We start from the raw sequence: 27,948 nt of genomic DNA on the forward strand, positions 1-27,948 counted from the left end.
GTGCAGTATTGTCCATCGGAGCCAAGGCCGTTTTAAGGAGCTTAGTAAGATTTTGTGTGGAATAAGACGATAAGTCCCTCACTAATGCCCCAAGTGTATATTTGCCACAGGCTTTGCTGTGCCCCCCCCCTGGGGTTACTGCGTTTTAAACTTATTACGCACATGCATGTTTTGTAGGCCTTACACAAAGCCACCGGGCACTGAACAATAATGTCTTCATGTAAGTGAATATTAAAATGCCTAGCTGCGTTAAATCAATATCGCAACAGCGGCGAGGATCCGTGCACAGTAAGTCCAGGCATTAGTCTTTGTGAATGTATGGAAATCCTCCCAAGCAGGAGAGCAAGTACGAATGCTGCCGAGTTGCAGGCACACTGGGGTGCCCTGACAGGGAGGAATGAAAGCAGAAAGCCCCGTGTTTAAACATTCCGTGTCAAAATATCAATTCCGCGTATTTATAATGAAGTATCGTTAGACTGCTTCTTTCATGAATTTATTTTGGGTCTACTGAACATTTGAGCAAATCTGCTGGGTCAAAAGTATACATACAGCAATGTTAATATTTGCTTACATGTCCTTTGGCAAGTTTCACTGCAATAAGGCACTTTTGGTAGCGTCTGCTTGAATTTTTGACCACTCCTCTTCACAAAATTGGTGCACACTGCAAAAAGTCAGTCTTCAAAAACAAGAAAAAAAAAAAAAAGAAAAATTTGTGGTATTTTACTTGAACTAAGCAAAATTGTCTGCCAATAGAACAATAAAATTTGGCTTGTCAAGACTTTCCAAAACAAGTAAAATTAGCTAACCTCAATGACATAATGATAATGCACTGCAAAAAGTCAGTGTTCATAAACAATACAAAAATTAGGGGTATTTTATTTGAACTAAGCAAAATGATCTGCCAATAGAACCCCAAAATACATTAAAAAAAGTATATTCTCACTAATAACAAGTGCACTTTTTTTGGTAGAAAAAAATGAGAAATTTTTGCTCAATATGTTGAAGAAAAATATTCTTAAATGAAGTAAATGCCAGTGCCATTATCTTGACATAATGATACGCGCTCCGCATCTTGATTTTTTTTTTCATGCTTGAAGTAAGAATTTATTACTTTAAAAAAGTAGTATTATACTTGTGAGTGTTAATGACACAGCGTTGCATCAGTTGATATTCTAGTTTCAAGCATGTTTTACTCAATATGGGTCATAAAATCTCAGTTACAAGTTGTAATATCTTACTGAGATCATTTAGGACCAAAACCCTTAAAACAAGTAAAACACTCGAACATAAGATCCGCTTAGTGAGAAGAATTATCTTATCAGACAGAAAATAAGCAAATATCACCCTTATTTGAAATATTTCATCTTACTTATATATCAGTTTTTGCAGTGCAGTTCAGCTATATGTGTTGGTTTTCTGACATGGACTTGTTTCTTCAGCATTGTCCCCACGACAATGTGGTCAGGACTTTGGAAGGCCATTCTAGAAACCTTTATTCTAGCCTGATTTAGCCATTCCTTTACCACTTTTGACATGTGTTTGAGGTAGGGATGTCCGATAATATCGGACTGCTGATATTACTGGCTGATAAATGTTTTAAAATGGAATATCGGAAAATATCGGTATCGGTTTTAAAATGATCAGTATCTGTTTCAAAAAGTAAAATGAATGACTTTTTAAAACGCCGCTGTGTACACGGACGTAGGGAAAGTTACAGAGCACTAATAAATCTTAAGGGCATTTCCTTTGCGTGCCGCCCCAGTCTCATAATATCTACGGCTTTTCACACACACAAGTGAATGCAACCCATATTTGGTCAACAGCCATACAGGTCACACTGATGGTGGCCGTATAAACAACTTTAACACTGTTACAAATATGCGCCACACTGTGAACCCACACCAAACAAGAATGACAAACACATTTCGGGAGAACATCCGCACCGTAACACAACTTAAACACAACAGAACAAACACCCAAAACCCCTTGTAGCACTAACTCTTCCGGGACGCTACAATATAAACACCCTGCTAATGTGTTGATTCCACGACTGTATATATCGGTATCGGTTGATATTGGAATCGGTCCTTAAGAGTAGGACAATATCGCAATATCGGATATCGGCAAACAAGCCATTATCGGACATCTCTAGTTTGGGGTCATTGTCCTGTTGGAACACCCAACCACGCCAAAGACCCAACCTCCGGGCTGATGATTTTTGGTTGTCCTGAATAATTTGGAGGTAATCCTCCTTTTTCATTGTCCCATTTACTCTCTGTAAAGCACCAGTTCCATTGGCAGCAAAACATAATTGAATAGAATAGAGTTTTATTGTCATTATTACAGTGAACAGGTTCAAAGAACAAGGAAATTGGAGCAGATCCCCTAAGGTGCATACACAATAATTTGATAATATAAATAGTAAAAAAAAGATTTGTATCTATATATTTGTATATATCCACACACATGCACATATCCATACATATGCATAAATATACATATACACACATAACATTATTGCACATTATAGTCTGAAAAAAATAAGAAGACATGACACATGAGGACATGACAGACACATTGTTTTCACACAGTGCCTGTTTAAAACAGGCCCAAAGCATAATACTATCGCCACCATGCATGACGGCATGCATGGTGTTCCTGGGATTAAAGGCCTCACCTCTTCTCTCCCGTCCAAAGGCAAAACCCAGTAACTTAATAAGTAAGCTGCTTACTTACGGAACAAATTACAATATCGCATACACTAATGTGAATCATATCGCCTAGTAACTCCAAAATTATTATCAGCTCAGTTTTGACCAAAATTGAGTTACTGGGTTTTGCCTTTGAGCGGGAGTTCTCCGCCAAACATATTGCTGCGTATTGTGGCCAAACAGCTCAATTTTTGTTTGAGGCTGGTAGATGAGAATACATGTAAAAGTAAAATATAGTGTAGAATTGCACCCAAATGCAGGAAATGTAGTTTTGATTTTCCAAATGGTCTTTTCGGGGCTTGCGCTGCAGCATTGTGTGCTGATATAAATTGTCAGTTTTTGTCTTTTTTTTTTCTCCAAAGGAGCTCACATGCCTGAAGTGAATATCAAATTGCTTCGCCGCGTTAAAACAGTACCACAACAGCGGCGAGGATCCAGGCACAGGAAGTCCAGGCATTAGTCTTTGTGAACGTATGAAAATCCTCCCCTGCCGAGTCGCAGGCCCACGGGAGTGAATGGAAGGACCACGGCGACACCGGCGCCCTGCTGAGATCAGTCATGACAGGATGGCGAGGGGAGGGTTCCATCGTGAGGGACACGATTGAGAACAGGGCTGATAGGAACGAGGGAACGGTGTGTGTTTTTTTTGGAGGGGGAACGTGATGCACACGCGCATGCAGAACAATAGCGTCCGCGGAGGAGTGCAGACCGAAAGGAAGGAGACGGATGGGAGGAAACAATGGAGGCTAGAAGCTTGCCCATGCAGTATTAATCAGACATGGATGCTGCTCCAGTCCCATTCATTTGCGGCGTCAGATAAGACCACCCGCAGAGAGAACGCTCTTATTCGCTCTTACACAGCTTGCTACACGAGTGCTCTTGTTTGACGCTCTCGCAAGATATGACGACAGTGCGAAATGAAAAGGCAGATGCGAATGGACGGGGAAGAACCCTGCAAGACCCAATTGTTCTGTTATCTGGGATGTTATAAGAAGCATGGAGGCATGTGGGAAACCAAATATGACGCTGTGCCGTGGTGTGTGCGTGTGAACCTCTCTGCGAGCCGACAGCTTCACTTTTCTTACCTGTCTTCCCTGTCTCGTCCACACCAAACCCCGCCCCCCTGCTTGCTCTACAGGTGCAGGATGCCATGCGCTGTCGGATGGGCGGGTGCAAAGACGACAGCGAAAACTCCCCGGACTCCTGCAAGAACGGACAGGTGCAGATCATGGTGAATAGCATTTCATTTCATCCCACCTGCTGTTGGCCTGGAGAAAGCTTGTTTGTTTTCACGAGAATTTTGGAGGAAATTGCATGAAACGGCTGCTGGTTTATCTTCCTGCAACAGGACCATCTATTTCAGTCCTCGCAGGCTTTTGATGTGATTTTCCCGGTCTAAAAAGCCTGAATTTGCGGGCGCTTTTTGTGTGTATTTTTAGTAGGGTTTTTTTCGACTTGTGGTGTTATGAATTAGCTATCATTTAGTAAGGCTCTGAGTCCTTGGGCACCACACGATTCAATTCGATTCCTTGGGGTAACAATTCAATTCAGAATCTATTTTCGATTCAAAACGATTCTAGATTATTTAAAAAAATTATTGGATGCCAGTTTTATGATTAACTAAATCCCCCCATAAAACAGCTCTGAAAAATGTCCATATTACTTAAAAGAAAACTGGTTTTGTTTGATGAAATTCTACCCAAACATTTAATAAAGTCAAATACAAATAAAGACAATCTGTACAGCAGATGTAGATCATCTACATCAACAATATGATTTGACTGAGTGGCTGAACAGGACATATTTAAAAAAAATTAAAAAAAAAAATAAAATATATATATATATATATATATATATATATATATATATATATATATATATATATATATATATATGTTTATATTTATATGTATATATGTTTATATATGTATGTTCTGGTGAAAACTGGCCGCCAAATTAGATCAATGCCTCTTTTTCCCGGTTTGTCATTCAATAGCAGGAACTCATCGTTAATTATGCATTATCCATTTGAAGTCAATTATTAGAGAAATGCGTGCTTTGACGTCCCATTTAAATGTCACTGGACCGCCACAGTTCAGTGCATGACAATGACTTTCCAAAGTGTCGCATCGCTTTGCATAAAAAGTTGCCAGCGGGTGAAGTGTGCACAATACAATTGTTGGACATGTTCCACAATGGCATTGACAAGTTGTCAGATAAAACTGCGTGGATACCTGCAAAACTCAAATGAAAAGACAAATCAGCATTTTTTATTATTGCTTTCTGTGTGATACATCATTTATACTGCTTGGCCAATTTCAGGAGACTTAATTTCATCCTCAAATCCGTTTGCAGTGACGATTAGAAGTTGCTGAACGCCATCACGGGTTATCGAGATGAATCCTTTTCAACGTTCCCCTCGGTCACCTTGAGGAGCATTCACAGACTGATTCAGTAAACGTTTGCATCTATTAAAACATGTGCAAACTTGTTAGCACACGCAAAGCTGTAACTAGAGAGCGCAATTCATTCAGCGTGTCTGTTTTTCTGTGTAAGTGCAGACTATATGCTGATTATTTGAAGGAGCAGACGCCAAAGTAATCATTTGCCAGTGGCAATGTCATTTATCAAGACAGGAACTGTTCTGCGGCCGCTGTTTTGTGTCTATATGTAGCATGTTTGGAATGTACGTGGCACAATTTGGCACAGTTACGCACAAATGGCTGTGTTCTATGCAACCTTTCTTATCTGTTGGTACCGGAAAATTCTAACTTAAACCATTGATAGGTGGCGGAAATATTTTCACACAACAAACATTCCAAATTTTCTCCAAACAAGTCGTTTAGAATTTGAGGCTTGAGCGTCGTATTTTGCCCAAGTTACGTCAACAGATATTCGTGTTATTTCCAATCTGATACCAAGTAAATTAACGCTGGTATTAGCGATCGGCTAATATGCCTGACATGTCAGCTAAAATTTCTAAAGGTTGTGTAATAATAACATATTTAAATAATAATATATTTGTAAAAAAAAAAAAAAATGTTAAAATGTAAGAAAAAAGACAAAAAGATTGGAATGTAATGTGAAAAAATTTATTTTCTAAACTAATAATAACAAATTACTTAATACTATATATATATCTGTTTTTAGAAAAAAAAAAAAATCCAATCAGAATGGTCCCCCCTCTCGGCTTTTTAGTATGTTGGAAAAAGTTTAGACACTTCTGATCTTAAGTATTAGCTCTACTTAAAATATACACAAAGTTTAGTTAGTTAATAAATAAATAAAAATAATACTATTGAATTAATTAGAAATATTTTAACAACCACAACAAACACTTTTAAATGTATTAATGAACATTAATATTTTTGTACTGGAGATTTGTTGACACACTTTTTTATGCAGTTCAACAGTCTTATTATTGTTGTTTTTTTTGTGTTCTTATTCTTATCCTACATGGATAAAAACAATAGTCAAAATGTAAGAAGAAAGCAAAGAAATCGGTATGTAAAGACAAAAAGCTGAAATGTTATAACTAATAATATATATATGTATATATATGTATATATATATGTATATATATATCTATCAGGGGTCGGCAACCTTTACCACTCAAAGAGCCATTTTGACCCGTTTCACAAATTAAAGACAACAATGGGGGCCACAAAACTTTTGAAATTTAAAATAAAATAATACTGTCTAATCCCCCTCTGATCCCCACAATTTCCCCCTTTGTCTCCCTTTTTTTCTCTTTCTATCCCTTGCTGCTCCAGCCCGGCTGCACAAAATGATAATATAAATAAATTTAATAAAGTCAAATTTAAATAAGGCAACAAGAGAAGTATCCTACAATTCTCTTCTGTAAAGTAAATGTGAACAGCCGATATGGGCATCTACATCAACTATATGATTTGCCTGGGAAGCTGGACAGGACAAAACAATTAAAAAATAAAATAAAATACAATAAAAATAAAAAAAAGAAATAACACTGCATATAAAGTTTTCTTTTTGCTTTGTGCTATGTATAAACAAACTATGATAGGTTACGTTTATGAAATCAACGAACGACTGCAGAAAAGATGAAATAAAATTTCTGCATGCAACAAAACGTTTTAACTCCGAAGAAGACGTCGGGTCGAAGGTTAAGTAAAATACTTAATGTCTATTTAAGTCCTCCTTGTAGTAATGAAAAAACAAAACGCTGAACTTAAATTATTCACTGGCAGAGAACCAAAAATGCCGTCCTCTCTCTCTGTGCTGTCATCCTTTTACTGGCGCCGTGAAGTCAGCTGCAGCTGCCAACCTAAATAATAAAATGTCTATTTCACTGAACAATTAAAAAATGTGAATATATGCAAAATTATAGGAAATTTAAATATTTATCATACGTGGTCAATGTGATTTCTGCTCCTGAACCGCAGAGCACAGCGTCTCCACATCGGGGCTGTATGACGTCACCTTTATCTTCACACAGGATTATAAACTCTCTTCTGAGGCGAGGGCCACGTTTGTTTTTAATAAAGTTCATGTTGGAGAACACCTGCTCACATACATATGTGGATCCAAACATCGACAGGACTCCAAGTGCATACTTTTTCATGTTCACATAAAAGTCGGGGATAGTGTTCCAAATTTCGAACACAAGTTTGTCTGGTTTAGGGTGGTTTTCAATATCACACCATTTGTGATTCTGAGCAAGAACGGCTGTCTGGCGTGAAATATCGTCAAGGTCCGCTGTCAGGTGCTTTAACTTGGACACCCACATCTCGCGCGTGGGCGTGTCCCGAGGTTTGACAAGCAGAATGACAAGCTGAACTGGCCGTGACAAGCTGAGCCGCATCAGAGTGATCAAAGAGCCGCGGGTTGCTGACCCCTGATATATATATATATATATATATATATATATATATATATATATATATATATATATATATATATATATATATATATATATATATATATATATATATGTAGGTGTGGGAAAAATCACAAGACTACTTCATCTCTACAGAACTGTTTCATGAGGGGTTCCCTCAATCATCTCCTGATGATTGAGGGAACCCCTCATGAAACAGTTCTGTAGAGATGAAGTAGTCTTGTGATTTTTTCCCACACCTACATATTGCGCTCTACCACGGTATCGAGCACTATTCTCTGGATAATCCAATCAAGACATATATATATATATATATATATATATATATATATATATATATAATATACCTAGTCACCTATAATAAATAACTGGTGCAAGCTTTTTTTTTAATTAAAAAATGTCCATATGGCACATAGGTTGACTTTTATTCAGTGGAACACTTCTGAAGTAAACTATCGATATTTTGATTTGAGGATTGTGCACACAATATTTAGTAGGAGTGTAAAAAAATCAAACAAACAAAAAAACCACAACCATGTTCAGATTAATCGCGAATCTTATTTGTAACGACTTTAAATATATTCCAAAAAAATCTAAAACTTTTTTTTTTCTTATCTGTCCCGTCCAGCCACTCAGAGATACTTCTCTTGCCTTATTTGACTTTATTAATCGTTTGGGTAGAATTTTATCAAACAAAAACAGTTTTGTTTTTTTAAGTAAAATACGATAATCTGAGCTGTTCATCTATTTTACGGAGGAATGTAGTTAAAGTTAAAGTACCAATAATTGTCACACACACACGAGGTGTGGTGAAATTTGTCCTCTGCATTTGACCCATCCCCTTGTTCACCCCCTGGGAAGTGAGGGGAGCAGTGAGCAGCAGTGATGGCCGCACCCAGGAATCATTTTTGGTGATTTAACCCCCTATTCCAACCCTTGATGCGGAATGCCATGCAGGGAGGTAATGGTCCCATTTTTATAGTCTTTGGTATGACTCGGCCGGGGTTTGAACTCACAACCCACCGATCTCAGGACGGAACAACAGAAAACATGTTTTATATTCTAGTTCCTTCAAAATAGCCACCCTTTGCTCCGATTACTGCTTTGCACACTCTTTGCAATCTCTCGATAAGTTTTTATTAACCAGTGTTATTAAAACTGTATAGATTTTGAATGGAGAATTGAATCTGAATCAAATGGTTTCCCCTAAGAATAAGCCCTCCTGTTTATCACTTAAGAGTTTATTAGAGCAGGCCCTAACTGTCTTCATTTAATTTCTGGACTTGTTATCGACACGCTGCTCCCACTGTTGACTGGTTACCATGGCAACGCATGTCCTCCAAGGGAGGTGGATAATGAAACTATTCCTTTTCCTGCTTTAAATGGATGGTGAAAGAAAGTAAAGGATATTATCGAGATGTTCACAGGGCATCTCATTACAATAATCCCTTGAAATTTACAGGAGAATTGTACCTGCACGCCGTCTTGTTAAAGTGCTGCTTTTAGGAGCATTACGTGATTCGTTAATCCCTTATTAAAGCTCCGTGCTCTCCCCCCGCCACCATCAGAAGTACCCAAACGCCGCCTACCCCGGCCAGCGCTGCGGCTCCTTGCGTTACGGCAGCGGCCCGCCGGTGCTGCCGCCAGGGGCGTGCCAGGATCAGGCCCATTGCCACAGTCTTCCCCGCAGCCTCGACCACCGCCACATTCTCGGATACGCGCACGAGCAGAGCCCCGTCCCCAACAATACCCACGATCACAACCACGTCGGCTGCCACGCAGTATGTCGCCATAGGAAAAGAGTCATTGGAAGGAGAGGGAGAAGGTGCAATTTGTAACAACTACACTAAAAAGTGCTTTATAGCAGTGTTCCTTAACCATTCTGGGCCTCAGTTGTAGTACACTTTTCCCCCACTTGTGGCAGTAATGACAACATCAAACAGAAGAAGTGAATTATATTTATATAGCGCTTTACATAGTGAAGCCCAATATCTAAGTTACATTTAAACCAGTGTGGGTGGCACTGGGGGCAGGTGGGTAAAGTGTCTTGCCCAAGGACACAACGGCAGAAGCGGGGATCAAACCTGGAACCCTCAAGTTGCTGGCGCGGCCATTCTACCAACCGAGCTTTACCGCCAGAAGGAATCTGGAGAAGTTCCTTGAGTGCAAAAATGATGACTCGTGTGTTTTCATTTGCACTTCAATTTTATTCAATCAATCAATCAATCAATGTTTACTTATATAGCCCTAAATCACTAGTGTCTCAAAGGGCTGCACAAACCACACCGTTTAGTGCCATGTTGGCATTTTTTTCCATCACTTAGATTGATTTATTTGGGTAAACCTTGTTACATTGTTTAATGCAGTGGTTCTCAACCTTTTTTCATTGAGCTACCCCCTGTAAACATTTTTTTAATTCAAGTACCCCCTAATCAGAGCAAAGCATTTTTGGTTGAAAAAAAGAGATAATGAAGTAAATTACAGCACTATGTCATCAGTTTCTGATTTATTAAATTATATAACAGTGCAAAATATTGCTCATTTGTAGTGGTCTTTCTTGAACTATTTGGAAAAAAAGGTATAAAAATAACTAAAAAATTGTTGAAAAATAAACAAGTGGTTCAATTATAAATAAAGATTTCTACACATAGAAGTAATCATCAACTTAAAGTGCCCTCTTTGGGGATTGTAATAGAGATACATCTGGATTCATGAACTTAATTCTAAACATTTCTGTAAAAAAAAAATACATCTTTAAAACGCAATATTTATGGAACATGTCCACAAAAAAATCTAGCTGTCAACACTGAATATTGCATTGTTGCATTTCTTTTCACAGTTTATGATTTTAAATTCATATTTTGTTGAAGTATTATTCAATAAATATAAATAAATTCATGAATGATTTCTGAATTTTTGCTATTTTTATAATATTTTTTAAAAATCCCACGTACTTTGCATACCTTAAAGCAGTGGTTCTCAAATGGGGGTGCGTGTACCCCTGGGGGTACTTGAAGTTATGCCAAGGGGTACGTGATATTTTTTTTAAATATTCAAAAAATAGCAGCAATTTAACAAAATATGGATGTAGGTTCATAAACTGTGAAAAAAATGCAAGAATGCAATATTCAGTGTTGACAGCTGGATTTTTTTTGTGGACATGTTCCATAAATATTGATGTTAAAGATTTCTTTTTTTGAGAAGAAATGTTTAAAATGAAGTTGATGAATCCAGATGGATCTCTATTACAATCCCCAAAGAGGGCACTTTAAGTTGATGATTACTTCTATGTGTAGAAATCTTTATTTATAATTGAACCACTTGTTTATTTTTCAACAAGTTTTTAGTTATTTTTATATCTTTTTTTTCCAAATAGTTCAAGAAAGACCACTACAAATGAGCAATATTTTGCACTGTTATACAATTTAATAAATCAGAAACTGATGACATAGTGCTGTATTTTACTTCTTTATCTCTTTTTTTCAACCAAAAATGCTTAGCTCTGATTAGGGGGTACTTGAATTAAAAAAATGTTGACAGGGGGTACATCACTGAAAAAGGGTTGAGAACCACTGCCTCAAAGTACCCCCAGGGGTACGCGTACCCCCATTTGAGAACCACTGGTTTAATGCATCCAGCGGGGCATCACAACAAAATTAGGCATCATAATGTGTTAATTCCACGACTGTATATATCGGTATCGCTTGAAATCGGAATTGGTAATTAAGAGTTGGACAATATAGGATATCGCCAAAAAAGCCATTATGGGATATCTCTAATTCAGAGGGCTAGAATATAGGAGCTGCACCACTTCCAGGTCAATAGTAACCACCTGAGCAGGTGAGTGCATGTCTTGTCCACATGAGTAGGTTTTATTTGGAGTGCTTGAGCCACATTAAAGCTAAGGCCCTGATCCCAAATAGAACATGTTTAAAAATAAATAGACTTGACGTGAGATGCACTCAAGTCGTCGTTTCCTCCGCCTCCTGGCTTTTCTGCTGGGCTCGGCGACCCGATGCTGCCCTCCTATTTAGGCCACCGGACGCAATTCTCACCCCTCGTGCCGCCCAGTAACCAGGACAAAAACCAAGGACACACATTTGCAATGCGTGCAAAGTGTTAAATCACACTGATTGTAGGTCTGGATTACACATTGCACCTTTCTCTCTCTTCATCGCTAGCTTAGTTCTATGTCTTTTAGTTTCCTTCCTATGTTTGCTGTAGATATTGTTGAGGACTGTTGTGTTGGAGTCGTTGTGAGTGCAAGTGTGAGTGCACCCCTCCCAGCAACCATCTTCTCAAGGGGCCGTACAAAAGTAGAGGGACTTAGAGTAGTCAGTGCACAGCTTGTATAGCAGAACTCACGACCTACCAATCTCAGGGCGGACACTCCAACCACTAGGCCATTCCACCTTCAACACATTCAACTAATCCTGGACATTCAAACTACCATTTTTCCCAAGTTCAAAAAAGGCAAAGTAACTAAAAACATGTTTTTATTCTAGTTTCTTCAAAATAGCTCCGATTACTGCTTTGCACACTCTCTGCATTCTCTCCATGAGCTCCAAGCACACCTGTGAAGTGAAAACCATTTCAGGTGACTACCTCTTGAAGCTCATCGAGGGAATGCCGACAGTGTGCAAAAAAGTAATCAAAGCAAAGGGTGGCTCTTATGAAGAAACTAGAATATAAAGCATGTTTTCAGTTATTTTGTGAAGTACTTAACTCCACATGTGTTCATTCATAGTTGTGATGCCTTCAGTGACAACCTACAATGTAAAATAGTCATGAAAATAAAGAAAACACATTGAAAGAGGTGTGTCCAACCTTTTGGCCTGTACTGTATATGTACTATTATGTACTATAAAGGAAATGGTTGTTGAAATTTGATGGGTGTGCTCACTGTACTTAGTGAGACATTACAGTATCTAAGAAAGTATTTCCAGACATTAGGAGGACAACACAGCACCAGCAAGGTAATTGCAGACCACCATGATTGTTACAGGCAGACATTCTGACTACATACTGTAGATGCCATCTATTATACAAAGGATTTGTCTGGATTAAACAAAAGATCTTGCTCATTTTGCCCATCTCCCAAGTAGTTGTAGAGTTGAGTCACCATGGCAACAAATCATCTCCCCTTCAATATAGGAACCACTTGAGATCCTCATCACCCATCTTCCACGAGCTGCCGCTCCTAATCTGACTGCACATATTGTACTCTCTCGCTCTCTCTCCCCCCCTTCCTCAGACCGACTTTGAGAAGGACGTGGACCTGGCGTGCCAAACAGGTAAGTTGTCCTCGTTTTTTTTTGTTATTTTTTTTGCTCCAGCACAATTAGCATCGCAGGCGACCGAACGTGTAGCCGCTTCCGGCTCGCCGTGCTCTGTGAAGAAATGACAGATTACACGCGGAAAAACCACTGTGAACAAACGATGTATCAATCACGCTCATTCCGCACCTTTTAGGTGCGCTCTGATGAGATGTTTAATGGTGCATGATGATAACACTTCTCTGTATGCAGAACTGCTCGTGCGTGCGTGCCTGGATGTTTTTGGAAGTATGTAAATTGTACAGTTGAAACATTAACACAGTCACTTTCCCCCCCTTCCTCCTCCTCCATCCATGCAGAGAGAGGACATCCATGTAAGTTTCAAACTTTCAACTAACCCTGCCTGCTCTTCACCGTTTTACTTTGAGTAATCCTAACTTGTCGAATGAGGCTCAATATGTCATTGTTGGTATGCATGGATCATGTCCACACCAACACAGATACTTTTAAAAGGTGTTAAAACATCTTTGCAGACTTAAAAAACTATGTTAGTACCATACCAACTTTGTTTATAAAGCCTTCTAAGATTAACCACAGTTGAACAACTAAAGGCTGTACACCACAAACAAGTAAACACACAATTAAAGCAGAGAAAATGCAGGCAAAGGACAGGCTGAAATATATTAAGGACACAATATTATGCAGATGTGTACTTATACAAAGTTTGTACTTTGAGTAACCTTAACTTGTCGAATGAGGCTCAATGTGTCATTTTTGGTGTGCATGGATCATGTCCACACAACACAGATACTTTTAAAAGGTGTTAAAACATCTTTGCAGACTTAAAAAACTATGTTAGTACTATACCCACTTTATTTATAAAGCCCTCTAAGAACAACCACAGTTGAAAAACTAAAGGCTGTACACCACAAACAAGTAAACACACAATTAAAGCAGAGAAGATGCAGGCAAAGGACAGGCTGAAATATAATGACACAATATTATGCAGAGGTGTAGTTATACAAAGTTTGTACTTTGAGTAACCTTAACTTGTCGAATAAGGCTCAATATGTCATTGTTGGTATGCATGGATCATTTCCACACCAACACAGATACTTTTAAAAGGTGTTAAAACATCTTTGCAGACTTAAAAAACTATGTTAGTACCATACCCACTTTATTTATAAAGCCCTCTAAGAACAACCACTGTTGAAAAAATAAAGGCTGTACACCACAAACAAGTAAACACACAAAGCAGAGAAAATGCAGGCAAAGGACAGGCTGAAGTATACTAAGGACACAATATTATGCAGATGTGTAGTTATACAAAGTTTGTACTTTGAGTAACCTTAACTTGTCGAATGAGGCTCAATATGTCATTGTTGGTATGCATGGATCATGTCCACACCAACACAGATACTTTTAAAAGGTGTTAAAACATCTTTGCAGACTTAAAAAACTATGTTAGTACCATACCAACTTTATTTATAAAGCCCTCTAAGAACAACCACAGTTGAAAAACTAAACAAACAGCTAAAATTTATACACAAAACAAACTATAACCTGCTTCCCAAGAATATACAACAATTCTTCTCAACAAAAGAGGAGAAATATTATCTTAGAGAAAAATGTAACTTAAAACATGTGTAAGCACGTACAACACTTAAGACCTTCAGTATATCAGTATGTGGAATTAAACTATGGAATGGATTTAGCAAAGCAATCAAACACTGTAGTAATATGATCCACTTCAAGAAACTCTTCAAACTTAAAGTGTTTACAAAGTACAAAAAAGAAGAACCATGTTAAACATTCTGAATTTATTCACCCATTCATTCTTTCATTCTCAAAATAATCTTACTTATCTCATCGAATGGAATAAAACCTACTTCAACAATTATTTATTTATTTTTATTGTGATTACTTATGGAGTATATTGTGAAGATTTTGAGAACAGGGAGTGAACAAAAGTTTTAGCAACTGTTATGTAAAAGAAAAGGGGCAGGATTAAATAAGCTCTGCTTCTTCCTACTCCTTTTCGAACATGTTGAAAAGAGAAACTGGAATTTGTGATGTATTATGTTGTATGCTTGCATGTTCGAAATAAACTCAAACTCAAAGGCTGTACACCACAAACAAGTAAACACACGATTAAAGCGGAGAAAATGCAGTTAAAGGACAGGCTGAAATATAATAAAGACACAAGATTATGCAGAGTTGTACTTATACAAAGTTTGCACTTTGAGTAACCTTAACTCAGGGGTAGGGAACCTATGGCTCTTTTAATGACTGCATCTGGCTCTCAGATAAACCTTAGCTGACATTGCTTAACATGATAATGAATAATTCCGCTGGTAATCACAGTTTAGATTGATTGATTAATTGATTGAAACTTTTATTAGTAGATTGCACAGTACAGTACATATTCCGTACATTTGACCACTAAACGGTAACACCCAAATAAGTTTTTCAACTTGTTTAAGTCGGGGTCCACGTAAATCAATTCATGGTACGTGTTAAAGTGTTAAAAACAACGTTGAAAATATAAAACTTTCTAATGCATTTTAATCCATTAATCCGTTTTCTACCCCACAATTTCAATTAGTCGCAATAAGAAGTATTTTTATTTATTATTGGTTAGCTTCAGAATAACAATGTTATTAAAATCAAGAAGAGACTTATTATACTCTAAAAATGTTGGTCTTACTTATAAATACACGCATTTAGTTGTATTCAGTGTTAAAAAAATATGATATGGCTCTCACGGAAATACATTTTAAAATATTTGGCTCTCATGGCTCTCTCAGCCAAAAAGGTTCCCGACCCCTGCCCTAACTTGTCGAATGAGGCTCACTATGTCATTGTTGGTATGCATGGATCATGTCCACATCAACACATATACTTTTAAAAGGTGTTAAAACATCTTTGCAGACTTAAACAACTCTGTTAATACCATACCAACTTTATTTATAAAGCCCTTTAAAAACAACCACAGTTGAAAAAACAAAAGGCTGTACACCAAAAAACTAGTAAAAACACAAAAAGCAGAGAAAATACAGGCAAAAGACAGACTAAATTTCTTCTTTTAAAAAATGCCTTTTTATAGATATATGCATACTAGTTCTAGCTATTTGGCCAAGGGTAGGGAACCTTTTTGACTGAGAGAGCCATGAAAGCCAAATATTTTAAAATGTATTTCCGTTAGAGCCATATCATATTTTTTAACACTGAATACAACTAACTGCGTGCATTTTTTAAGTAAGAGTATAATAAGTCTCTAATTCTTTTTAATAACATTGTTATTTCTTGAACAGGCGCCGTAGGAAACGGATGGATGGATTAAAATGCATGAGAATGTTTTATATTTTGAACGTTATTTTTAGCAATGTGATTACCTGGGGAATTATTCATTACTTACCGTGTTAAGCAAAGTCAGCTAAGATTTACTGTCTCTGAGAGCCAGATGCAGTCATCAAAAGAGCCACAGCATAATACCCCTGTATTAGGCTGTTCTAGTTTTTATAGTTTATTTATTTTTATTATCTTTTTATTATTATTATTATTCTTTTAATACACTGTAGCACTTTGAGGTTGTTTGCTCAATGTAAAGTGATTTTTACAAATACAATCTATTATTATTTGAGTACCTTGAAGGTAGAAAAGCGCTATACAAGTACAACCCATTTATTTATTTATTTATTATTATTATTATTATTATTAAAATATAATAAGGACACAATATTATGCAGAGGTGTACTTATAGGTAGATAGTGTCAGGCTTGGACTAAGGAATGAATTTAGATGCAGAGTCGGGATAATTAGTAGGGCTTTTATTTTGACGGGTCTTCCACCTCCAGAGTCAGAATAATACAATATCTACAAATAACAAAAACTGTCAGCGAAAAAGGTTCCAAAAAAAAAACGAGAATCACTCCTACAGGAGGAAAATACAAAAACAAAGACGAACTATAATTCGCGCCGTATCTGCCATATAACTTATTAACATAAAACCCTCCAACAGGAGGAAGAAAACAATGACTGAGAACATGTCTACACTTAATCTTAATCTAACAAGGATTAACAAAATTTCACTCCAAAAATTTGAAGAAAAGAAAGAGTTGTAGGAAAAAATAATGACTCACCACTTCGGTTGAAAAAATCAAATAACAAAATTCACTCTATTGAGGAGGAAAAAAGACCAACTCAAAATAGCAGCGTGGGAATTCAAGAGGAGTTACTTTTCAAAATAAAACATGCACTTCACAAGACAAAAGAAACCAAGACAAGACATCCATCACCGCGGTGTGACAGATAGATAGATAGATGGATGGATGGATGGATAGATAGATAGATAGATAGATAAATACATACATACATACATACATAGATAGATAGTACTTTATTGATTCCATCAGGAGAGTTCCCTCAGGAAAATTAAAATTCCAGCAGCACTGTACATTATTGAGATCAAATTTAAAATGTAAATAATGGGGGTATAAATGGAAACAAAATAGAAAAATATTACATTAAGAATAAACATAAAAAGTAACAATGAGAATAAAAATCCCTTCCATCCATCCATTTTGTACTCGTTATTCCCTGCGTGGTAGCGGGGGGGCGCTGGAGCCTATCTTAGCTACAATCAATCGGACGGAAGGCAGCGTACACCCTGGACAAGTCGCCCCTTCATCACAGTGCCAACACAGATAGATAACACTCAGATTCACACACTAGGGCCAATTTAGTGTTGCCAACCAACCTATCCCCAGGTGCATGTTTTTGGCGGTGGGAGGTAGCCGGAGTAGCCGGAGGGAACCCACGCAGTCACGGGGAAGACATGCAAGCGCCACACAGAAAGACCCTGAGCGCAGCATCGAACCTTCTTATTGTGAGGCAGACGCACTAACCCCTCTACCACCGTGCTGCCCGAGAATAAAAAATATAAAAGTGTTGTATTACTTGGAGATGCAAAACAATAACAGTGCATTATTTCCAATTTGTCCATGGAGGGCCCTGCTAAAATGTGCTAACAAAGGCTCAATTTGGTTTCATTTGTTCTACAAAATGTTGATTTTTTTTTTTTTGCACTTTCTCTGACCTGTTAAAACTCTGTCAGCCAATTTGGAGCTGGAGTGTAAGACTTAAGGTCACCATGTCAGACTTGTCTCAATTAGTGTGAGACTATTACGTAACATGTGGCCATTAAATCTGTTATTGAGCGTAGCTGAATGCTGATTTCCAGCTTAAAAGTCACGTATTGCACAACCTGACTGTTCAGAACTGTCCTTCCACCTCCTTGTAATACTTGTGTATACTCACTCCTTTCACCATGCCCCTCCAGTCATTTTCAAGGAGGTGAACACATGTAACCCGGCCACCATCACAGGCACCTTGTCCCGGATATCCCTTGACGACGACGACGACCCCAAACTCACAGCCCATCAGGAGGGCGGAGTCAACTTCAACTCTCTCCCTGGCAACATCCCGCCTCCCAACCTCATCGTGCAGGTAACATTCTAACCCAGACCTCTCCCGTCCAAAGGCAAAACCTAGTAGCTCACGTCTAGCTGATTTTGAGAAAACAAAGGAAAATGTAATCTATCTTGATGCTGTCTTACAAAGATCTACAAAGTCAGCAAACGTATAGATGTTTTCTTGAGCTTTCATTTTCTTGCCGATTGAGCCGTGGATTGAATCTGCTCTCATGAACGTGTGCCCTTTCTCCAGATATTTTATCACAATCTCAGGTGGGCCCCGTTCTGCGTTTGCACATTGGGCAAGAGCCGTGTAGAGCGTCCAGTTTGTATTTTGACCTCCACAGTTATCTGCCCAAAAGAATATGCAAGGGGAAGAATCAAGAACAATACATTTAATGAAGGTGCTTGCAACGTCCTTGGCCAATCTTCCAAATATCCCCTCGTGCCATAATATCACATAATCATGTTGACCGACGGCCCCCATTTGTGCAAATGTCTCATTAAAGACAATAAGGCGACTGACAAAGAAGCTCCGATTGGTCCCTTGAGATACTAGGTTTTTCTGTTGTATATACGCGGTTATGTGGTAGTTGCTAGGTCCTGCCATGCGCGTAACTGCTTACTTACGGAACAAATTACAATATCGCATACACTAATGTAAAGCATGTCACCTAGGAACTCCAAATTTATTATCAGCTCAGTTTTTGACCAAAATTTAGTTACTGGGTTTGGCCTTTGGACGGGAGACCTGGGCAAAGTACGGCCACATGCGGCCCACTAAGATTTTTAATCTGGCACGCTGGATTTTTTTAGACATTTAACATCAAAGCCGCGATCATGATGTGCAGTGCAGTTTTTAAATTAGTACCGTATGTCTTGGCCTATTGAAAATATTTCTATTGTTGGAATCTGCGCTTTTGGGTATTATACGAGTTATTACGGTAATCCATGTCAGTGGTCCCCAACCACCGAAATGTTAGATAATTTATAAAGGCTTCATTTTCTCCGACTTAACTTTGGCCTGTCCCACCAGACCAGGAGTGTCGAACTTGTTTTCAATATTGCCAACCCTCCCAATTTTCCCGGGAGACTCACAAATTTCAGTGCCCCTCCCGAAAATCTCCCGGGGCAACCATTCTCGCGAAATTTCTCCCCATTTAGACCAGGACAACAATATTGGGGGCGTGCTTTAAAGGCACTGCCTTTAGCATCCCCTACAACCTGTCGTCACGTCCGCTTTTCCTCCATACAAAAAGCGTGCCAGCCCAGTCACATAATGTATGTGGCTTTTACACACACCTAAGTGAATGCAAGCCATACTTGGTCAACAGCTATACAGGTCACACTGAGTGAAGTGAAGTGATTTATATTTATATAGCGCTTTTCTCTAGTGACTCAAAGCGCTTTACATAGTGAAACCCAATATCTAAGTTACATTTAAACCAGTGTGGGTGGCACTGGGAGCAGGTGGGTAAAGTGTCTTGCCCAAGGACACAACGGCAGTAACTAGGATGGTGGAAGGGGGAATCGAACCTGCAACCTGCTCTACCAACCGAGCTATGCCGCCCTGAGGGTGGCCGTTTAACAAACTTTAACACTGTTACAAATATGCGGCACACTGTGAACCCACACGAAACAAGAATGACAAACACATTTCGGGAGCACCGTAACACAACATAAACACAACAGAACCAATACCCAGAAACCATTGCAGCACTAACTCTTCCGGGACGCTACAATATACCCCCCCCCGCCCCCCTCCGTCCCCTTTAATGGAGCTCTCTACTTCTCCCTATGTCCATGTACACAGCGGCGTTTTGAATAGTCATACATTTTACTTTTTTTAAAAACCGATACCGATAATTCTGAAACCGATACCGATAATTTCCGATATTACATTTTAAAGCATTTATCGGCAGGCCAATATTATCGCACATCTCTAATAAAACTCATAGTATTTAATTTGTAAATCCCACTGTCTTTATTATCATATACAAATATTTTGGGTGTCCCATTCAGTAAAAAACTGTGACATTTTATTCCATTTTTTTAAGGTTGTCTTTCATATAACCTTTGTAGAATTTCATCACACATTGTGACTTTTGGTATTCCTGGAAAAAAAGGGACCCCGACAGCTAAATGTGTACATATAATTTATACACACATACGAATTGGTACCCCCCAGACAATTTTTTTCTCTCAATGCGGCTCGTCAGGTCAAAATATTTGCCCAGCTCTGCTCTAAACCCTCAATAAACTAGAAGCGAAACATTCCAGGTGAGGAAGGAAAGGTTCGACAATTTTCTCCAGTCCGCTGGGACGTCGAAGATACTCCTCGCTCCGACTTTTCAAAATAAAGTGAAAATGTATGCCATCAGATAAGTTTTGGAAATGCAAACATGGCTTAAAAAGATAGCCGTAGAGGCAGTAGAACGGATTGGAATCAAGTTAAACATGAAAGGGAAAAGTGTGTCTCGCACTTTGGGAAGCCTCGCAGCATTAATACAGATGAAATATGCGCTCAAGATGCTTTTGCATTGAAGGGAAATTACTGATGGGGTTCATGGCTCTTTGACGGAAGCCACTCAAAAGACTGGATCGTTATAATTATTTTTTTTTTCTTTTAATCAAGGAAACAATCACTGGTAGCAGTGACAAGATAAGATGTGGATGAAAATGATTTGCAATTAGACAATTTGTACTCTATTTGTGGGAAGTGTTCTGAAATGTCGATTCATTGCGTGTCATCACTATTTTGAATTGTACCTCATCTAAAAAAAACTTTGGACCGCAAGAGCATTTTAATAAACAGAAAAAATACACAAATAGATAGGGATAAATTGAATGTATGTATCTAAAAAGTATTAATAAATAATTCTACAAATACAATTAGGACATAATAAAAATTTGCCAAAAAATATTGGAATGTATTTGCATGTACAGTATTTTTCGGACTATAAGTCACAGTTTTTTTCATAGTTTGGCTGGGGGTGCGTCTTATACTCCGGAGCGACTTATGTGTGAAATTATTAACACATTACCGTAAAATATCAAATAATATTATTTATCTCGAAGACAATGTCAGCAATCGTCACACACACGTCAACCAATACCAATTTGGTAGGGGAGGGTAATAGCAGAAGTGCATTGTGGGTCATGGAATGCTAACTGCTATATGCTACTACCGTAGCTATTAAAATGGATCATTTCATTGTTGGCGGTAACTTATAAAAACTGAAAAAGGCTGAACAAAAATGGCACCAAAAGGGAAATCATGTTCTGCAGATTACACAATATCAAATAATATTATTTATCTCGATCGCGGTAGAGACCAAGAAAATGTCAGCAATCGACACACACAAGTCAACCAATAAGGCAGAAGTGCATTGTGGGACATGGAATGCTAATTACTGTATGATATATGCTACTGCCGTAGCTATTAAAATGGATAATTTCATCGTTGACGGTAATTTATAAAAACTGGGAAGGGCTGAACACAAATGGCACCGAAGGAAATCATGTACTGCAGATTACAAACTGGAGGTAATGAAATATTCAGCAGAAAGCGACAAGAGGAAGCGGCGCATACCTTTGGAGTTAGCAGAGTTGTTTGGAAGCGACATCGAGGAAGAAGATTTCATGGGATTTATTGATTAGGATTGACAGATTGTTTGGTAAACGTATAGCATGTTCTATATGTTATAGTTATTCTAATGACTCTTACCATAATATGTTACTTTAACATACCAGGCACCTTCTCAGTTGGTTATTTATGCGTCATATAACGTACACTTATTCAGCCTGTTGTTCAGTATTCTTTATTTATTTTAAATTGCCTTTCTAATGTCTATTCTTGGTGTTGGGTTTTATCAAACAAATTTCCCCCAAAAATGCGACTCATACTCCAGTGCGACTTATATATGTTTTTTTTTTCCTTCTTTAATATGCATTTTCGGCCGGTGAGACTTATACTCCGGAGCGATTTATAATCCTAAAAATACAGTATGTGTATATATATATATATATATATATGTATATGGGTGTGTGTATTTATGACTATATATATGTGTATATATACATGCATATATATATATATATATATATATATATATATATATGTATATATAGGTGTGTATATATGTATGTATATATAGGTGTGTATATATGTATATATATAAAGGTGTGTAGATATGTATATATGTATATGTGTGTATATATGTATATATAGATATTTATATGTGTATATATGTATATAAATATATATGTATATATAGATATTTATATGTGTATATATGTACATAAATATATATGTACGTGTGTATATATATATGTATATATATCTTAACTAGATCATCCAGAGAATAGTGCTCGATACCGTAGTAGAGCGCAATATATGTATGTGTGGGGGAAAATCACAAGACTACTTCATCTCTACAGAACTGTTTCATGAGGGGTTCCCTCAATAGTCAGGAGATTTTAATGGAAGCATTCACATACCATGGTTTTTATAGGGCACAGAATGGGTAGGAACAGGCAGGCGTAGGGGCGCGGTGATTGGCTCATGTGTTACCTAGGAGGTTTCTCCGTCTGTGACGGCATGCTGATACAATTTCACTGCACTTGTTGAGGGACGACAGGTCTGGGTGGTATATAATAAACTGTTTCTCTTTTAAGCATATGTTGCATCTTTTATTTACCACTGTTGTAAGGTGTGTTGGATGCAAGAATTTGACATATTATTGAATATCCAACATTATTGTCTTTGAGGTTCCAAATGTGCTTGCTGAGTACTGTGGAATTCCGCAGGTTTTGGTTTCTAAAAGAAGCCTTGTGATTGTTCCATCTGGTTTTGAATTCCCCCTCGGTTAATCCTACGTACTTGTCGGATGTATTAATGTCCTTGCGTGTTACCTTTGATTGGTAAACGACTGATGTTTGTAAGCACCCCCCGTTTTGAGGGCAATCAGGTTTTATGCGGCAGTTGCAGTCTTTGTTGGTTTTGGAGTCGCTTTGTCTAGGGTCAGACCGCCCTTTTCCAAATACTTTATTGTGATTTGAAATATTCTTTTGTATATTATTCATACAGCTGTAGCTCAATTTAATGCTGTTCTTGTTGAATACTTTGGGGAAGTGTTTGTCGATCAGAGTGAGGAACTTGTGGCCAATATTAGTCGAGGCTTTTTTGCTGCATGGGGGGTTGTACCAGATGATGTTGTTTCTTTTTCTGCTCTGTTTTGGTTGGTTTCCTGGCGTGCGTTTGTAGGTGAGGGTGAAGTTGTATCCGCTTTCATCAAGTGGTTTCTGGTATGGGGGGGTTGCTTGGTCGAATTCAGCTTTGCTAGATGACAGTATCGATAGCCTTTTAATAATTTCAGTAGATATTCTTTTCGTGGTGGTGGGTGGGTGGTTGCTGTCATGGTGCACGTATTGGAGTGTTGTGTTGGGTTTCGTGAATGGTTGGTAGCTGTTATTTCTCAGGTTGAAAGTGACGTGGAAGAAATTGACGGTTTGCTTGTTGGCTTCAATTGTGATCCGTAGGCCGTTCTCTTTGAAGATTTGGCATATGTGCTTCTTGGTATTCTCGCGTCTCCTTGGCGAGGCGCGGCACACTGCCAGTCCGTCATCACGGTAAATACCAAGGTTCAGGTTGAGGCTAGCGAGCTGGGAGAGGAGGAAACTCTCAACGAGTTCACACGTTTCTGCTCTGTCAAAACTCACCATAGTAACGTCAAATGTTGAATATATATATATATATATATATATATATATATATATATATATATATATATGTATACAGTGTGGCAAAAAAGTATTTTGTCAGCCACCGATTGTGCAAGTTCTTCCACTTAAAATGATGACAGAGGTCTGTAATTTTCATCATAGGTACACTTCAACTGTAAAAGACAGAATGTGGGGAAAAAAATCCAGGAATTCACATTGTAGGAATTTTAAAGAATTTGTTTGTAAATTATGGTGGAAAATAAGTATTTGGTCAACCATTCAAAACTCTCACTGATGGAAGGAGGTTTTGGCTCAAAATCTCACAATACATGGCCCCATTCATTCTTTCCTTAACACGGATCAATCGTCCTGTCCCCTTAGCAGAAAAACAGCCCCAAAGCATGATGTTTCCATCCCCATGCTTCACAGTAGGTCTGGTGTTCTTGGGATGCAACTCAGTATTCTTTTTCCTCCAAACATGACGAGTTGAGTTTATACCAAAATGGATACATGGATGATACAGCAGAGGATTGGGAAAATGTCAAGTGGTCAGATGAAACCAAAATAGAACTTTTTGGTATAAACTCAACCCATTACCATTGATCACCGTAATAATCTGTTCAAAAGACCTGATTCGTTTGCCAACGCCAGGCCGCTCAGGTGAATATCTGTCTATTTTCCATGAGGTTCCCCCGCTCGGAGGTCTTAACGAGCTGAGCGAGACGAAGAAGGAGGTGAACGTGGACCAGCAGAGGCAGCAGCAGCGTTGCGGCGCCCCCATCTACCTGTGCACCGAGAGTGGCCTCGGGTGGGCTCGGCCGCCCGCCTCCTCCAACACCTCCCAGGATGGGAGCGCCGGGAGTGGGGGGAGTGGTGGAGGCGGCGGCAGCGGCGGAGAGGGGGACTACATGGTCCTGCCTCGACGGACAGTCAGCATCAAGCCTCCAACGCCGTCCTCCCAAGGAATGGGCCTGGGACTGGGAGGAGAGGACAAGCCTCTCAACATCGCAGTGGAGGACCCCCCCTTCCCGCCTCCCCCCTCGCCGCTGACCCTCCATCCCGCCGAGAGCGAGGCCTACCCGGCGGATTTTGTGCCGTCCAGCATGGGCGACATGAACATCAGCATGAACCTCAACCGCTCGTATGGGACAATCAAAACGCTGCCGCACGGACACGGCCACATGATGGCACAGGCGGGCGGTCTGGTGCGCTCCCACGGGGGCCACGTGCACCCGCATTCGCTGCAGCTGAAGCCGGGCCAGAGACCATCAGTGAGACAGATTCTCACAGGGGGGAGCACGGTGGAGAGGACCAGGACCCTGCCGCGCAACCTGGGCAGCAACAACGCCAACGCCGGCCTCTCTGCAGGATCTTTGGAGGTGGGTAAAACGCCGAGGGGTGAAAGAAAGGCTCCCTGTGGAGCCCCGGCTTCTTCGTCACGTTCACCTGACTGCACTTGGTGTCGGCTTTCAGTCTAGGAATGGCAGCAAAGTGCATTTTTTTTTTAGTTTGAGGAGCTTAAAGAAGCTTCTCATGTCCCAAATGGACAATGCAGTAATCACTTATTAATCAGTCCCTGTAGGAAATGACAGATTTAACTATTCCTCACAAATTATTTGCAACTTTGTATAGTGTCCGCAATCCTCCCCACACAATTTGCCTCCCCAAATGTGTCTGTCTCCTGAAAAATTTAATAAGTGAACATATGTCCAATGCCATCCTAGCAAAGAGGCAGAATTTCCATGTTGGATCTTAGATTTAATGACATTCAGACTTGACTTAAATCCATAACAGAGCAGTAAATCCTCATCCGCGGCTCACTAGTGCAACAACAAGGCCGGAAATATGTCCCGTTAAAAAACGTCCGACCGTAACTCTCTACAAACTAAAGTTTCTTGGGTGAATAATGTAGACTCACTACACCGGTATGTTTTATCGCTTATTAATCAGTCCCTCTATGAAATGACAAATTCAACTATTCCTCACTAAACATTCACAACTTTGTCTAGAGTCCGCAACCCTCCCCCTACACAATTTGGCTCATCTAATGTGTCTAATTTCTCTTTGAGAAATTTTATAAGTAAACATATGTCCAATGCCGTCCTCGCAAAGAGGTAGCATTTACATGTTGGATGTTAGATGTAATGACATTCAGACTTGACTTAAATCAATAACTGAGCAGCATCTCCTCATCCGTGGCTCACTAGTGTAACAACAACGCCGGAAATGTGTCCCGTGAAAAACTGTCCGACCAGAACTCTCTAATAACTAAAGTTCTTTGGGTGAATAATTTAAACTCACTACGCCGGTATGTTTTAGCGCTTTCATGGCGAGTTTACTGACAGATATATGTAAGAACTTTACACTACTTTATATTAGAAAATGACAACAGCTCAAGATGAATGTCCCATAACGAGAAGATAGGGAAAAAGAAAAAACTTATCGACTACGGTGTCAGCACGGACTACCAAGGTGGATGCACACACATTTTCAGGACTTATGCAGATCCCAATTACAGATCGGGAATTAAAAAAGTATTTCTGATTCTGACTCTGATTACTTTTCAATCTATCAAGATAAAAACATTATATTAAAGTCAAATTACAGTATGTTATTCATGTATTTTAAACATTTTCCTCGACTAATGTACAACATGTGGTTTATTTAGTATGTATGTAGCATCATCTACGAAGATACAAATAGTTGTGATTGCGACATCTAGTGTACACATTTAGAACAGCAGTTTTATTCATTTAAAAATTTCATGGTCATTTTTATATTTAGCAAACTCAATCCTGCGGGCTGGATGAAACCTGTTCGCGGGCCGTACGTTTGACACCATTGATCAACAATATAAAAAAAAAAAAGGTAATTTTTCTAATCAATTAAGATTCGTTACGAATACGAATCGTAATTAATCTGCAACTCTTTTTTTTTTTTTGAAACCCCAAGTATTCACTATATGCAAGTATCAATATAAAATATTACTGTCCCATTTCCGCTCAAAGCAGTATATTACTTCTGTTTTTCTGTTTTGATGACTGCATTTTCGGTGAGTCAGAATGTGAGGAAATGCTGTTAAGAACATCTCCACCCGGACGCACTGATCGCACACTTCATCCTGACTCATACGTCTGGTTAAAAAAAGATGAAAAGGACGCTTTTCCCCTCAGCAGAGAGGCTTCATTTAGGGCGGACGCTGTAACGAAAGTGGCTTTAAAACTCAAGTTCTCCCTCCGGAATTCCAGGATTTGACCATCACAAACACAGCTGATACGCAAGGTCCCTGAAGACATGACACTAATGCAGTCCAAACATGCTAACACGCTCAAGCACTCAGCGAGTTCATTTCGCCCCTGTGTTGTAAATCTGAACACCCGTAAAACGTGTAGCGTCTTAACAATGGAAACCAATAGAAGGAAGACATTTATTGGGATCACCTTGGTCACATGATGCTGCCCACTCTCCCTTCCACCACCTTGTCCATCATAAAAGTGCATTGCTCTCACCACACCTCCCTTATGCCTGGTAATTGTTCTCGCAAGAATCTAAATTTACCTTAAAGGGGTCATATTATGATTCGGTTCTACATTCAGAACCTGTTCATGTGGTCTACATCCATGTGGTGATGTGTTTTTGGTACAAATGTTGCTTTGCAGCTTTCTGGCTGCGATTGCGTCCTCGGCTTAAGCCATGTTTATAGTTTTAGCCGTGTGCTTCAATACCGACACTTTTTGTTCGGAGTGGCAACAGTGGAGAATTTTAGCGTCAAATCGTACATGTACAAGCCAGAGTCTGACACCGGTATAAAAGCTGCCACCACAAATTTTTGGGGAAAAAAAATATGTTTACATACTAGAGATGCGCGGATAGTAAATTATATCATC

General features: G+C 38.9%; 1 protein-coding gene across 18 annotated transcripts in view; it reads left to right on the top strand.

Moving 5' to 3' along the window:
* The window catches only part of adgrb2 (adhesion G protein-coupled receptor B2), a 1,085,043-nt gene that overhangs the window by 986,334 nt on the left and 70,761 nt on the right, over positions 1–27,948 (top strand). For 12 of the 18 annotated variants that reach the window (XM_061882474.1, XM_061882487.1, XM_061882478.1 and 9 more), the window contains 6 exons: positions 3,850–3,942; positions 9,156–9,368; positions 12,842–12,881; positions 13,223–13,237; positions 18,205–18,371; positions 24,748–25,440. In XM_061882474.1, the coding sequence (XP_061738458.1) occupies positions 3,850–3,942; positions 9,156–9,368; positions 12,842–12,881; positions 13,223–13,237; positions 18,205–18,371; positions 24,748–25,440 (1,221 nt within the window). The remainder of the gene's footprint in view (positions 1–3,849; positions 3,943–9,155; positions 9,369–12,841; positions 12,882–13,222; positions 13,238–18,204; positions 18,372–24,747; positions 25,441–27,948) is intronic. The other 6 variants (XM_061882489.1, XM_061882483.1, XM_061882475.1 and 3 more) reach the window with 5 other exon arrangements.

Source organism: Nerophis ophidion, linkage group LG21 (genome assembly GCF_033978795.1).
Source record: "Nerophis ophidion isolate RoL-2023_Sa linkage group LG21, RoL_Noph_v1.0, whole genome shotgun sequence".
Lineage (NCBI taxonomy): Eukaryota > Metazoa > Chordata > Actinopteri > Syngnathiformes > Syngnathidae > Nerophis > Nerophis ophidion.